Source organism: Lithobates pipiens, unplaced genomic scaffold (genome assembly GCF_037356315.1).
Source record: "Lithobates pipiens isolate NorthernLeopardFrog02 unplaced genomic scaffold, aLitPip1_a1.2 Scaffold_16, whole genome shotgun sequence".
Taxonomy (NCBI): domain Eukaryota; kingdom Metazoa; phylum Chordata; class Amphibia; order Anura; family Ranidae; genus Lithobates; species Lithobates pipiens.
The window spans coordinates 451,933,493-451,948,402 of record NW_027507748.1 but is presented as its reverse complement, the minus strand read 5'-3'; the positions used below and the strand labels follow the sequence as shown (position 1 = coordinate 451,948,402).

General features: G+C 43.1%; 1 protein-coding gene across 2 annotated transcripts in view; it reads right to left on the bottom strand.

Annotated features, from left to right (window-relative positions):
* The window catches only part of RGN (regucalcin), a 48,299-nt gene that overhangs the window by 13,485 nt on the left and 19,904 nt on the right, over nt 1-14,910 (bottom strand). For both annotated transcript variants that reach the window (XM_077482805.1, XM_077482804.1), the window contains exons 2-4: nt 9,099-9,265; nt 3,592-3,774; nt 64-279 (exon numbers count right to left, since the gene is read on the bottom strand). In XM_077482805.1, coding sequence (XP_077338931.1) covers nt 64-279; nt 3,592-3,774; nt 9,099-9,261 — 562 coding nt within the window. In that variant the 5' untranslated portion in view covers nt 9,262-9,265. The remainder of the gene's footprint in view (nt 1-63; nt 280-3,591; nt 3,775-9,098; nt 9,266-14,910) is intronic.

Genomic DNA, 14,910 nt, shown 5'->3' with positions numbered 1-14,910 from the left:
CAGAGGATAGAGCTATGCAGTACTTATTAGATCACATAATGAAAAAAAATTTAAAAAACTTACAGGTTTTTCCAGTTTTCACATCATAATCTAATGCATCCACAGCAAAGGAAAGACTGTCTATGTAGTAGAGGGTTTTGTGATCCAAAGACCAGTCTATCCCATTAGAGATATCAACCATATCAAAGTGTTTCACTACAGAATGGTCAGGGTACAGGGTAAAAAGCGAGCCTTGGTTTCTTTCTACGACTGCAGGACGAATTTCCTGCGACATAGTCCCTAGATAAACGTAACATAAATTAAAAGAGCTAACAGATTTATTGACACACTTGAGATAAATGTGTTAATTATTAAATGATACATTATTTACAAGCATTCTTACTGTACTTGAGAAATACATGGTGTGCCATTACTGATGAAATTTATCAAATTGATATTGGAGCTGGGAGATTCTAATAAATGCACCACCTCCTTTAAATATGACAAAACAATGAGTACAAAATTGGAGTTTTAAGGTGCAGAGAAATCAATCAAAAGCTAAATTTACAAAAAATATAGAAAATGTTATTACATAGATTTTATAAAACAATTTGTAAAATTTAGGCCATAACGACCCAATGGTCAAGGTAAAAAATTGTGATTGCCTCTACATGTTTCACCGCGTGGCTTCTTCTGGAGCTTTTGTAGAACCTTGTTATTTAATATTTGCCACCTTTCAAAATGATCTCAGTTCCAAATGATCCCCTGGACCCATCAGGAGGTTTTATGGGGAACGTCTGTCCCACTAAAGAGGGAAAAAAGGGTTTATCCCATGTGATAGATTGAAACAAGTTTTTCAATCTTCACTGGTTAAAGAGGTGTCATGCTGAAACTGAGCCAAGGAACAGTGGTGAATTGAAAGACTATGTGCTTCTACAGGGCAATGCCTCTTTTTCCTCTTTTGTGGCGCAGACGTTCCCCATAAGACCTCCTGATGGGTCCAGGGGATCATTTGAAACCAAGATCATTTTGAAAGGTAGCAAATATTATATAACAAGGTTCTACGAAAGATCCAGAAAAAGCCACGTTTGTGGTGAAACATGTAGAGGCAATCAAACTTTTGTACCTTAGCCATTGGATCATTATGGCCTAAATTTTACAAATTGTTTTATAATAGCTATGTAATAAAATTTTCTATATTTTTTGTAAATTTTGCTTTCGATTGCTTTTTTGTACCTTAAAACTCCAATTTTGTGCTCTTTGGGTATACATTGTTTTGCCATTATTGATATTTCCTTTTAAAAATGTTACTTGTCTAGCTGTCATGATAAACCCTCAATTTCGTGTTTTCAGTCAGCTAGGTTGGACAATACAGAGGTAAGAAATGCTCACTTTTCAGAGTGCTGCAATTTTGTTTCAGGTTTGACATTCAAAACATGCTATAGTCAAGCAACTAGTATTTTCAGAAAAAGACCAGCAATTGCAGGTCCAATGTTTCCCTTAAGACAGATGTTATGACAATGTTTCCCTTATACTCAGAGGAAAATATTTCCATGTCCAGTAATCAGAGCATTTCTTCTGATGATTTGATAGAGTGATTAAAATAAATTGTTTTGTTTAGAATTATTTTGGTCCCCTCTGTTATTGTTGGGATCCTTTCAGAGTCTGGAGCATGGCCGAAAAAAGCCTTGGTCATACTACCCTTTTAAAATACAGTGAGTTAACTTTGGATATAACACATATGGGTGACATTTTTGCCCATTCTAATTTGCAAAATAGCTCCAGCTCTCTCCGATTGGATGGGGAGCATCTGTGAACAGCAATTTTCAAGTCTTGTCACAGTTTCTCAATTGGATTTAGGTCTGGACTGTGACTGGGCCATTCTGACACATGAATATGCTTTGATCGAAACCATCCCATTGTAGCTCTGGCTGTATGTTTAGGGTCGTTGTCCTGCTGGAAGGTGAACCTCCACCACAGTCCCAAGTCTTTTGCACACTAACAGGTTTGTTCTAAAATTGCTCTGTATTTGACTCCATCCATCTTCCTAGCAACTCTTACCAGCTTCCCTGTCCATGCGGAAGAAAAGCCTCCTCACAACACAATGCTGCCACCACCATGTTTCACGGTTGGGATGGTGTGTTCAGGGTGATGTGCAGTGTTAGTTTTCCGCCACACACAGCATTTTGCTTTTACCCTGGGTTCACACTGATGCGATGCGGGAACCAGCGCGATTACAACGCTGGTTCCCGCATCGCTCCTCTCCCACAGGCAGTTCACACTGCCTTGTGCGAACCGCTGTGGGTTTTATTAACAAAGTTAATGACACCCCCAGTTTAATTCACAGATCGCAGTGCAAACTGTGAACTCGCACAGGAATCGAATCGCATAAGTGAGAACACCCATGCGATCTAATTCTAGTGCGGGGAAAAACAAGTCACTGCACTATTTTCTATGCAAATACAATGCGAGTTTAGCCATACAACTGTATGGCTGAACTCGCATTGCTCAGAGATCTCATGTAATTGACACCTACAGTGTGGGTCTGAATTACATGCGATCTCTGGGATCGCGCTAATGTGAACCAGGGCTTAAGCCAAAGAGTTCAATTTTGGTCTCATCTGCCCAGAGCACCTTCTTCCACATGTTTGCTGCGTCCCCCACATGGCTTCTTGAAAACTGCAAACGGGACTTCTTATGGCTTTCTTTCAACAATGGTTTTCTTCTTGCTCCTCTTCCATAAGGCCAGACTTGTGGAGTGCACAACTAATAGTTGTCCTGTGGACAGATTCTCCCACCTGAGCTATGGATTTCTGCAGCTCCTCTAGAGTTACCATGGGCCTCTTGGCTGCTTCTCTGAATAATGCTTACCTTACCCAGCCTATCAGTTTAGGTGAACGGCCATGTTTTGGTAGGTTTGCAGTTGTGCCATACTCTTCTATTTTCAGATGATGGATTGAACAGTACTTTGTGAGATGTTCCAAGCTTGGGATATTTGTTTATAACCTAACCCTGCATTAAACTTTTCCACAACTTTATCCCTGATCTGTCTGATGTACTCCTTGGCCTTCATGATGCTGTTTGTTTACTAAGGTTCTCTAACAAATCTCTGAGGGCTTCACAGAACAGCTGTATTTATACGGAGATTAAATTACAAAACACACAGGTGGACTCTGTTTACTAATTATGTGTTATCTGAAGGCAATTAGTTCCACTAGATTTTAGTTAGGGGTACCAGAGTAAAGGGGGCTGAATACAAATGCACCCTACACTTTTCAGATATTTATTTGTAAAAAAAAAAATTTAAAACATTTAAAATGTTCCTTCCACTTCACAATTATGTGCCACTTTGTGTTGGTCTATTACATAAAATCCAAAAGAAATACATTTTTGTTTTTGGTTGTAACATGACAAAATGTGAAAAATTTCAAGGGGTATGAATACTTTTTCAAGGCACTGTACGTGGCAAATCATAACTCTTTGTGACTAATCTTTTGTGAGTACAATTTTATCACTAGTAAATGTCTTATTTGCATCTAATGTGTGTTTGCTTATTTCATGTTTTTTGTTACATTTTTGATCAATATTATGTACAAGAAACTTAGAAAATACCTGCAAAAAATCTCCCTTCTGGGTCAACTTTTCCATCATTAAAACGATTATTGGGCTTGTCTTCATCAACTTTGGCAAGAGTAGTTACCGATTGGTCTTCCCAATTCAGAGCAGCAAAGGTGGTGCCCGTGGCAATCACATAGCCACCTGACTTTCGAAGTGCAACAGAGCCAACTGGTTCCTCTACAAATGGAATACAAGACATGCATCAAGCACAAAAAAAAAACAGTTAAGATTAAGTTGTGCCTAATGTTTGCTTTATATTAGTGCCCCAGACCTCCACCATGTTGCTGGCTTTGATAAGCTTCTAATAAAAGTGCTAAAAGACCTATAACCAGGATTGGGTTCAAGTGACCAAATTCCTTTTCACCACCGCCTTTCTTACTCTCCACCGTACACACTGATTAGCCTGCTTGAGCAGCCAATCAATGCCTCTGCTTCAGCAGTCAATCAGTGTGCGCCACACAGATCCTAGACTTTTTATTATGAGCTTTAGATAGGAAGCTACAGTAAAAACAGACATTTAGTCAGCTTTAATCATGCATACTTCATCCAAGTTTTCAGTTTGCATATATTAATATTTTATACAAAATTTGTAAATCACCAATACACATTGTAGTTTGCATTCTCATCATAGACACACCTATATGGAGTATGTCTGGATCCTCAGGATTCCTCGTATTATTAAAATACTGGTAGTTCACGCAGTTTTCCCCAAAAATTGGACTTAAAGCCTAACTCCAGCCACAGTTTTCAATAAAATGGGAAAAAGTTAACATTTTTCTCAATTTTTATAAATCTTGGTAATCTGGTCTATCCCTGTAATGCTTGTAAAAGAAATGGGGGTTGAAGACAGCATCTTGACAGGAAGGCAAGCACCGCAATAAGAAATGTCAGAAGTTCTAACCCTGTAGGGTCCCTTTTTCAAAGCAATATAGTGACAATACACCTATAACTAACCCACACCTATATATCCTGGTGTAACCCATAGCAACATTTGTAACATTCTCCACCGCATGACATAAGCCCACCAAAGATAGCCAAACAAGAACAAGGATAAGCATAGAAATAAACACTGAAAATAAGTGCTTTAAGGTGTAATAAATACCGCCTTCAAAAAACGTGTCCTGAATGTCCCCATTGCGGGAACAATACACCAACAGAAAAGCAGTTTAAAAGTAAAAGCTTTCTAGTCTACAATACCAGAAGATGAAGAGAGCCAGGAGACAAACTTCTCTTTACAAGTACTGGGATAGGGTGAACTGAAATTACTGGCCAGATCCTATCTTTTTGTCCTACAACAAAATTAGATACATTTCAGTTTGAGGTGGAGATGTTCAAATTTGCGTCAAGTCTGAAATTGAAACAACACTTCAGCACTGAACCATACCAACTAATTTCATACACCATTAAGGTACCCAGTGCATTTTTATCACCTGGACATTACTTCTCCATGGAGACTTTTACTTTTATCAAGTATCACACATATGGGGCAATTAATAAGTAAAGAGGACTATAAGGCAGTGGTCATCAACCCTGTCCTCAGGGCCCACTAACAGGCCAGGTTTTATGTATTACCTTGGGGAGATGCAGACTAGAATACTGCAATCACTGAGCAGCAAATGATATCACCTGTGATGTATTTCAGTTATCTTGCAAACCTGGCCTGTTAGTGGGCCCTGAGGACAGGGTTGATGGCCACTGCTATAAGGGCTATACATTTGGGGTGTTAGATCTTTTGTCTGATGGTCCCAGCTATAGTATTGTCAGAGGGGACATTCAGAAAAAAACTGCTGCCAAATACCTTTCTTAGAACATCCGACAGCCCAGTGTTATACAGTCTCTTCAAAGTACACAAGGGGCTCCATCTTTCAGACAAATAAGGGTTGATTTAGTAAAAGGGGAGAGTGCAAAATCCGGTGCAGCTCTGCATAGAAACCTTCCAGTTTTTTTTTGTCAAAGTTTAACTGAACAAGCTGAAGTTAGAAGCTGATTGGCTACCATGGACAAGCTGTACTACATTTTGTGCTCTCCAGTTTTGGCAAATCAACCCTAAAGTCTATGGGAATTATTCTATCATTCACCTCCTCATGATGACCATATCTTACAACCGCTGGTACAAGCATCACTCTCATACACACATTATACTTGATATTTTCTTGAAAATCTTGCCATGATTGACAACTTTGAACCAACATGGAGACTTTTAACAATGGACACTTACATTTTATTCCTACCAGTTTGGGTTTAAAAGCTATAACAAAATACCTTTTTTGTGCAGGGAAGATGTTACTGTATCCTCCCAGTTCATGTTGGAAAGTCTTTCTTTGGTCAAGAACATTAACTACTTTAGGTTTGAGAAACAATGCTATATTCAGACAAGGGGGGCTGCAATGAGCAGATCTGCTGCACCCTTTATACAAATGTGTTTGTTGGATATTTAGAGGAAATGTACATCCTTACTTCTCCACATTTGTTAAGTACAAAAACATGGGTCCACTATATTGTAGACATATTTAGGACAAATCCAAAAGCTGTGATTCAAAACTTTAATTACCTTAATTGTATGGGCGATTGCATCATTTCCATTCAAAGAGTTCTAACAATGAAATTCTATTTATTGATGTTAGGGAGTTGGTCACTGGCAAACACCTACAAACCACATTTTACCTCTACGGATAGGAACACACTCCTAACCTACAAGAGTGTGCACCCCAATAATAAAACAGATATCATAATTCTCCAGGGGGACCGCTGAGTGTTTTTTCTGACATTTTGACTACAGAACTATTATGTGCTATATTACATTATGGGGGAGATTTACCAAAACTAGGGCACTCAGAATCTGGCGCAGCTGTGCATGTCAGCCAATCAGCATCTAACGTCAGCTTGTTCAATTAAGCATTGTCAAAAAAACCTGGAAGCTGATTGGTTTCTATGCAGAGATGCATCAGATTCTGCACGCTCCATTTTTAGTATATAGCCCTCTATTTGTTACGGTACATATAGCAAGTTTATCCAGCAGAAAGTAATCCAGCAGGAGGAGGACTATGTGTATATATATATATACATTTACACATTGATAGACTGAGTTGGTATGTGATCCACTATTTATCTCCAGAAGGGAGAAATGTTGTCATCTTTCTATTTATTAATGTAAATTTTGTCCAGGAGGTAATGGGATTTGGTCAGCAGCTCTGAGTAAGATCTAGCATGTACACTGTACATTAATGATACAAATCTGCTCTGACCCAATAGATCATAAACACCAACTTTTATAATGTATCACAAATTTAAAGCAACTTACAACAGGTAAAACAAAGGTATTTAACACCTAAAACGAAATAGCTGAGAATGAATTTGAATCCCGTTAATGCCCGGATTTACCTGTCTATCAGACCATATTATAAAGATCATAAATAACAGCAGGGACATCCTAGAGGCAGACAGAGATTTCTTGTCGGTGGCAAAGAATAAAACTCTCCATAATTTTCTTGTGCAGGCTGACCTTAGTGGTAAATATGACACATCTAGCTTTCACTTCTCAGAATAGAAATATGTTACTGTAACATATGTAGCGCCATGTTGGGGAAATCTTCAAATACCCACACACAAGAAATAATCATATTTCAGGGAGTAACAACATTGACCACTGTGTGTACTGTATTTACTCAATTGTAAATGCTCACACATGTATGTAGAAAAAACAGCTAAACCCTTTAAAAATATATTTCAGAAACACCACAGTAACGTCAAACACAGAAGACAAGAGGAAGAATTGGGCCCCAACAAACCAAATGTAATACATTGTGTCACGCACAACCTACCAGATTCATGAATTTTTTGTTGTCTCTTTACGGAACAAGTGAGACAACTAACTATACAGGGGTGGTAACTGAGATACCCTACCGTTTTGAATCTACACCCATAATTCAATTATTCCCAGGGGTTTGAACACATAATTTGCATATACATGTCTTCTTGATGACCGATGACCAACACCTCCAATATTCACTTTTTAGATTCCGGTGTTACCATCCCATCTGTGTGAGTGAGCAGAATGGTATTGTGCTAAGGAATATTTTCATGATCTGTGGCACTTTGCACTATGTTGAGCATTTATGAAACCTATTTCAGATACCAGATATGCTTTTGATCTTTGGTTATGTTTATATTTTTATGAGGGATGTATTTAGCACAGTTTATAGCACTACTTTTTCACTCTTTATTTATTTGCTTATCCCTTTTGTTTTCTGGTGGGATTATAATGTCATTATCATGTCATGGGGGTGTTGCACAGATTGCAATGGGTTATACCACAATACATGGGTGTGTGTTAGGTATATGCTTACTGCCACCATGTTGCCTTGATAAATGGAGTCTGCAGGGCCCTGAAACTTTGGTTTCTTATTCCTTATATAATACTGTATTCACAATAAACACCTGAAAGGCATTTATGTGGAGTGCTGGTGACTTAGAATCTTTGCATTTGGTTCTGGCATGGCACCATCCGTGGAATTCAGTTTGAGTACCCAGCTTTACAAGGTCAAGTACTGTGTGGTGTGTAGCTTCTATTTAGACTTCATGGAAGTTCTAAGGCCTCATTCTCAGGGGCGTTGAGGCCCATAGTCTGCGAATGGGCTGTATGTTTATGGCGCACGAGCCAGGTGCTGCATACAGACAGCTTATGTAAGAGTATGGGGATGCAGCAGCTGCTTGAACACAGCTGCTTGACCCAATTTGACAGGTGTGCAGGTGCGGGTGAGCGGCCCTGAATCCAAAAATTGTGCATTTGGGAATGCTCACCCACACACCTGTCAAATTCGGATGACCGGTTGTGTCTGTGCAGCTGCTGCATCCCCATACACACATGTAGCACCTGCACGCAAACACACAGCTTATTCACAGGGCCTCAGCGCCTGTGAAAGATACCTAATCCTTCTTCACCTTTGTAAAAACAATTTTTGTTTTTGTGTCTCTGTTGAAAAGATTAACCATCACTTCTCGGCATGACAAGAAGTAAGGGGAGATCTTCCCACTAAAACACACAATAAACTGGCCAGCACTTCCGCCTGGCAGCACTAAGGTCGACGGTTGGAATCTCAATCACGGCACTACCTGCAGGGTGTTTGCCTGTTCTCCAGATGCCTGGGTAGGTTTCCCCCCGGTTACTCCGGTTTCCTCCAACACTCCAAAGACATGCTGGTAGGTTAATTGGCTCCTGTCTAAATTGGCCCTCCTATGTGTATGTATGTGAGTTAGGGACTTTAGATTGTAAGCTTCTTTGGGGCAGGGACTGATGTGACTGCACAATATATATGTAAAGCACTCTGTAAATTGATGGCGCTATATAAGTACCTGTAATAAATAAATAAAATAATAAATATGATAGAGGTTCTCAGCCTTTGCTGCTCTATCCAAAATAAAATAAAATGTTTTGACTAGGGTTGGGTTGTAAAGTGCTTCAGGAAGATGTCTGTACAGTGTACTGTATGAACTCAACTTACTTAGATTAACAGTCTGTATTACTTTAGTATTGGGGTTCCATCGGCAGACCTTCTGTCCTGTAATGTCAACATACACTAACACTCCTTCTTTATCTTCCCATACAGGAGACTCTCCAATCTTGTATTTTTCAGTCACAACGCATTCTATCTTGATAGATGACATGGTTCTATAACAGGAGAGGAAATTAATTAGAGCAGGTATTTATCAAATAAGATTTGCAGCATATTTATAAAATTCTGTTGAACATATGCACATTTACAGGTGTTTTTAAGTGTTAAATGCAAAGTTAATGAATATTGGTAAAGATTTATTTCAATTGCAAAAAAACCCCAAAAAACTGCAAATCATTGCTTAAATATCTCCTAAACAGTGCACGTTTAGGAGATAGTTACGGTAACTATGGGTAAACCTTATTATAGGCTTACCTATAGGTAAAAGCAAAAGATGGAAATTTACTACCGCCTAAAGGAGAGAGTAGTTTGGACTTGCCACTGGCCTGAGAGGTAAGTATGCAGTGCCTTTTTTTGTTTACATTACATGCAGCCAGTGACATCACTGGTGAATGCGCTCTAAAGGAATGGCCATTCATGCTGTTCCTTCAGAGCCCTGTGCTGTGAACCCAGATACAAGATGGGTGATGGGAGCCCCTGCAGCACTGACTTCCAGGTACGGGAGGGCTTAATTTTAAGATAAGTTTAACATAATATGCTAGTATGCGACACATACTAGCACATTATGACATTACCTTGCAGGTTCCCCCCCAAAAAAGGGCAGCGGTTTACAATCGCTTTAAGCAGGATATCCTTAGGCAAAGTCTTCAGCATTTGACACTTCCTGAGAGCGTTGAATGGTTTTTGTCTCTGGATGCATGTGTGGTTCCTCCAACTTGCCTCTACCTCACTCTAGTACTCAATAGTGACATACGAAATGGTGGAAGGAACCACTGAGCATAGCAGAGTATGCAGTGGGAGACACAAAGAAGTGTTAAATGTTGAAAACTTGTAAGGAGTTTGGACTGTCAACTGGAAAGATAAGAACTCTGTATCTTTTATTGCAAAACAATGCTTCTTTTTTTATAAAAGAAAAAAAAAAAGCAACAAAATTGCTTGAATGTACAGTAGTGGATTATTTTGGTGAATCTGCTGTGAATCTTGATAAATGTCATAGGATGTATAAGGTTTGATTTCCTCTGTCAAGGTCACAGATAGCAAGCAAGACATGACGCAGGAACTGACAATTTTAGACTGTATAGAAAATGACAAAGTTATAAAGTTCAGCTTTCAAAAATCAATATGGGAAAAAAAAAGCAATCCAAGCAAGGAATGCACCTACCCACAAGCCAGCCCTCTGGCATCTTTCCTTGTTGGAACTTGTAGAGAGCTGACTAATGTCAGACAAAGCAGTGGGAGCATCTGGGAAATGCACAACTCACATTCACATTGTGCAAGTTGGAATAACACACTGTCTTAACATTGTGGGAGTAGAGAGGCTTCCTTTATCAGTCCAGTTCCTGTGTATTGCAAGGTGGTGGCTGGCTATACATTATACAACTTTCCTTTAGATTTACCAAAACCATATAATATGAGGTCAAACCTTAAAGCCTCGTACAAACAGTACGATTTTTGTCAAAAGGGCATGTGCCTGGATCTTGCCTTGCATACGTTACACAATTTTTGTGCAACAAACATGAACGTAATGACATACTGCGAGGAATTTCAGCTCTTGAGCGCCACCCTTTGGGCCCCTTCTGCTAATTTTGTGCTTGGTGAGCATTGATTCTGAGCATGCATTTTTGTACTTTTGACTTTTGTGTGATGGATTTGTGTACTGACCATACAACAGACCGCATTGTCCACCGAAAATTTACTAGCCTGCCATCCAACATTTGTTGGCCGAAAGTTGGACAATTGTCAACGGTCAGAGTTTACGACAACAGTCTGTCAACAGACAATCCCCTGCCAACAATCGCATCGGGTGTACGAAGCTTAAGAGTTTCAATTTGTATGCAATCAGGCAGGCCCTCGCACTACATGGTTTTGGTAAATCTGAAGACAAAAATAGGCAGAATATCTAATAGTGTATGGGGCTTAAGACTATCGTATTTCCCAAAAAGTGAATCACAGGGTTTAGTACTATTACTGCCTTGTAGCACTAGGGTTCTTGGTCCAAACCTCAACCAAGACAAGGAGTTTGCATTTTCTGCCTGTGCTAACATTGGTTACATCCTACACTGCAAAAGACATGCTGGTAGGCAGACTTGGCTCTAGGCTTTGTGAGGCCGCGTACACACGCGCGGACTGTTTGCCCAACCTTGTTCGTCAAACAGTTTCGGCAAACAGTCCGCTCAAAATTTGCATGAGCGGACTTGCCCACACACGAGTGGACTGTTTCAACGAACTGTTTGCCAAACAGTCCGCTCAACTTTTGAAATGAACGGACTCGCCCACGTAAGGCGGAGGCAAATCCGCCCATTTCGAGCGCGTGTACAGGTAGGCGGGGCCCGCGAAGGAGACGTCGCGGGCTCCGCCGCCTGGAATGGGCTTAAAGGGGAACCCCAACGCCGAAAAAAATCGGCGTGGGGGTTCCCCCAAAGTCTACACCAGACCCTTGTCCGAGCACGCTACCCGGCCGGCCAGGAAAGGGGTGCGAGCGAGCGCGCCCTTCCTCCTGAGCCGTACCAGGCCGCGTGCCCTCAACATGGGGGGTGCCTTGGGGAAGGGGGGGCCGCGCGGCCCCCCCACCCCAAAGCACCTTGTCCCCATGTTGATGAGGACAAGGGCCTCTTCCCGACAACCCTGGCCGTTGGTTGTCGGGGTCTGCGGGCGGGGGGCTTATCGGAATCCGGGAGCCCCCTTTAAGAAGGGGGCCCCCGGATACCGGCCCCCCACCCTATGTGAATGAGTATGGGGTACAATGTACCCCTACCCATTCACCTGTGAAATAAAGTACAAAAAAAAACACAACACAGGGAAAAAATATTTTATTGCACAGCTCCGGGGGTCTTCCGTCTTCGGGGGTCTTCTCGCCGGACTCCTACGCTATCTGTGTGTAGCTCTTTTACTAGCGGAGGAGTCCGGCTTTCTTCCTCCCCGCCGCCGGCCTCTTCTCCCGACTTCGGGGGTCTTGTCCCCCTCTTCGGTTCTTCTGCCGGGCCACCGCGCCTTCTTGTAGCTCTTTTGCAGGCGGTGGCCCGGTCTTCTGTCGCCGCTGCCTTCCGTTCTTCTGTCGCCGCCTTCGGTTCTTCTGCCGGGCCACCGCGCCTTCTTGTAGCTCTTTTACAGGCGGTGGCCCGGTCTTCTGTCGCCGCTGTCGTCGCCGCCGCCGCCGCCTTCCGTTCTTGTTCTTCTTCTTGTTCTTCTTCTTCTTCCCCAGGAGATGTTGACTCGACGAGCTCTCCGGCCGGAATGCCAGAGCCGCGCTGTGCGGTCACTTATATAGTGACAATGGGGCGGTGTCACATGGTATATGTCACATGGGTTGGTCACATGGTGACCCCGCCCCCTTACGATGTCATAGTCCCCATGTGACATCAACCCATGTGACCAACCCATGTGACATATACCATGTGACACCGCCCCATTGTCACTATATAAGTGACCGCACAGCGCGGCTCTGGCATTCCGGCCGGAGAGCTCGTCGAGTCAACATCTCCTGGGGAAGAAGAAGAAGAACAAGAAGAAGAACAAGAACGGAAGGCGGCGGCGGCGGCGACGACAGCGGCGACAGAAGACCGGGCCACCGCCTGTAAAAGAGCTACAAGAAGGCGCGGTGGCCCGGCAGAAGAACCGAAGGCGGCGACAGAAGAACGGAAGGCAGCGGCGACAGAAGACCGGGCCACCGCCTGCAAAAGAGCTACAAGAAGGCGCGGTGGCCCGGCAGAAGAACCGAAGAGGGGGACAAGACCCCCGAAGTCGGGAGAAGAGGCCGGCGGCGGGGAGGAAGAAAGCCGGACTCCTCCGCTAGTAAAAGAGCTACACACAGATAGCGGAGGAGTCCGGCGAGAAGACCCCCGAAGACGGAAGACCCCCGGAGCTGTGCAATAAAATATTTTTTCCCTGTGTTGTGTTTTTTTTTGTACTTTATTTCACAGGTGAATGGGTAGGGGTACATTGTACCCCATACTCATTCACATAGGGTGGGGGGCCGGTATCCGGGGGCCCCCTTCTTAAAGGGGGCTCCCGGATTCCGATAAGCCCCCCGCCCGCAGACCCCGACAACCAACGGCCAGGGTTGTCGGGAAGAGGCCCTTGTCCTCATCAACATGGGGACAAGGTGCTTTGGGGTGGGGGGGCCGCGCGGCCCCCCCTTCCCCAAGGCACCCCCCATGTTGAGGGCACGCGGCCTGGTACGGCTCAGGAGGGGGGGCGCGCTCGCTCGCCCCCCTTTCCTGGCCGGCCGGGTAGCGTGCTCGGACAAGGGTCTGGTGTGGACTTTGGGGGAACCCCCACGCCGATTTTTTTCGGCGTTGGGGTTCCCCTTTAAGCCCATTCCAGGCGGCGGAGCCCGCGACGTCTCCTTCGCGGGCCCCGCCTACCTGTACACGCGCTCGAAATGGGCGGACTTTCTGAGCGGGAACAGTCCGCTCATTTCGAAAGTACAGCGGACAGGCCCACACACGGGCGGACTGTTCGCTCAAACACGGTTTCAGCGGAGAGTTTTTCGGAATTTCCGAAAGACTTTGTCCGTCCAACTGTCCGCTGAAACTGTCCGCTGAAAGCCCACACACGAGCGGACTGTCTGCCCAAACACTGTTCAGCGGACAAGGTTGGGCGAACAGTCCGCCCGTGTGTACGCGGCCTGAGGCCTTAGACCCCATACATACTCTATAACTTTTGTTGTCTGATTTCCTTTGGATTTACCAAAACCATGTAGTGCAAGGGCCTGCCTGATTGCATACAAATTGTAACTCCTAAGGTTTGACCTCATATTAATACTATTATTGGTAAATCTATTATTATTGATTATTATTGGTAAATCTGAAGTAAAAAAATCTACAGAAAATTGTATCGTGTGCATCCACCTTTAAGCTGATATACCGATTATATATATTCCCTGCCATTTATCAATATTACCAAACTCATGTTTATATTGAAGACCTTGTGGCGTCAGAAAAAGTCCTGCCAGCAGCTTCTTTGGAGCGCATTAGGAGCGGTGAACTCACCGCTCCTAAAGCGCCCCTGCTCATTGAAATCAATGGACAGCGCCGCTGAACTGCCAGCAAAGCACCACTGTAGCAGCACTTTGCGGGCAGTTTTAACCCTTTTTCTCCCGCTAGCAGGGGTTAAAAGTGACCCGCTAGCGGCCGAATAGCGCCACAAAAACAACGGTAAAGCGCCGCTAAAAATAGCGCCGTTTTACCGCCTACACCTGGGGTGGCTCAGTGTGAAAGGGCTCTTAGCAGCAGCATTTTCATCTTCAATATGGTGACTGTTCATCTTATGCTAGGAGTTTCACACTCTAGACTTAATAGTCGAAAGGAGCAACCTCCACCCACCCTTCACTGACCCTAGTGATCACAGTATTGATTTATGTCAATACAGATGCTCCAAACACTAGCATATAGTTTGTGACCTTATTTCACAAATTCTCATTGAGCCTAGCACAACTTTTCCAATTGTATCTTTCCTATCCCTGGGGCGATACACACACAGATTGTCTATACATGCATTCCACTGGAACTAGTTTTTCTTAACTAGGTAAGCGGGGTATTCCGCTGAAATCTCTATCTGTATGGTGATTTGGCGTCCGGACTTTCTGTTGTTATCTGTATGTGATTTTTTGTGTGTCTATTGTCTGTTTTTCACACTTCTC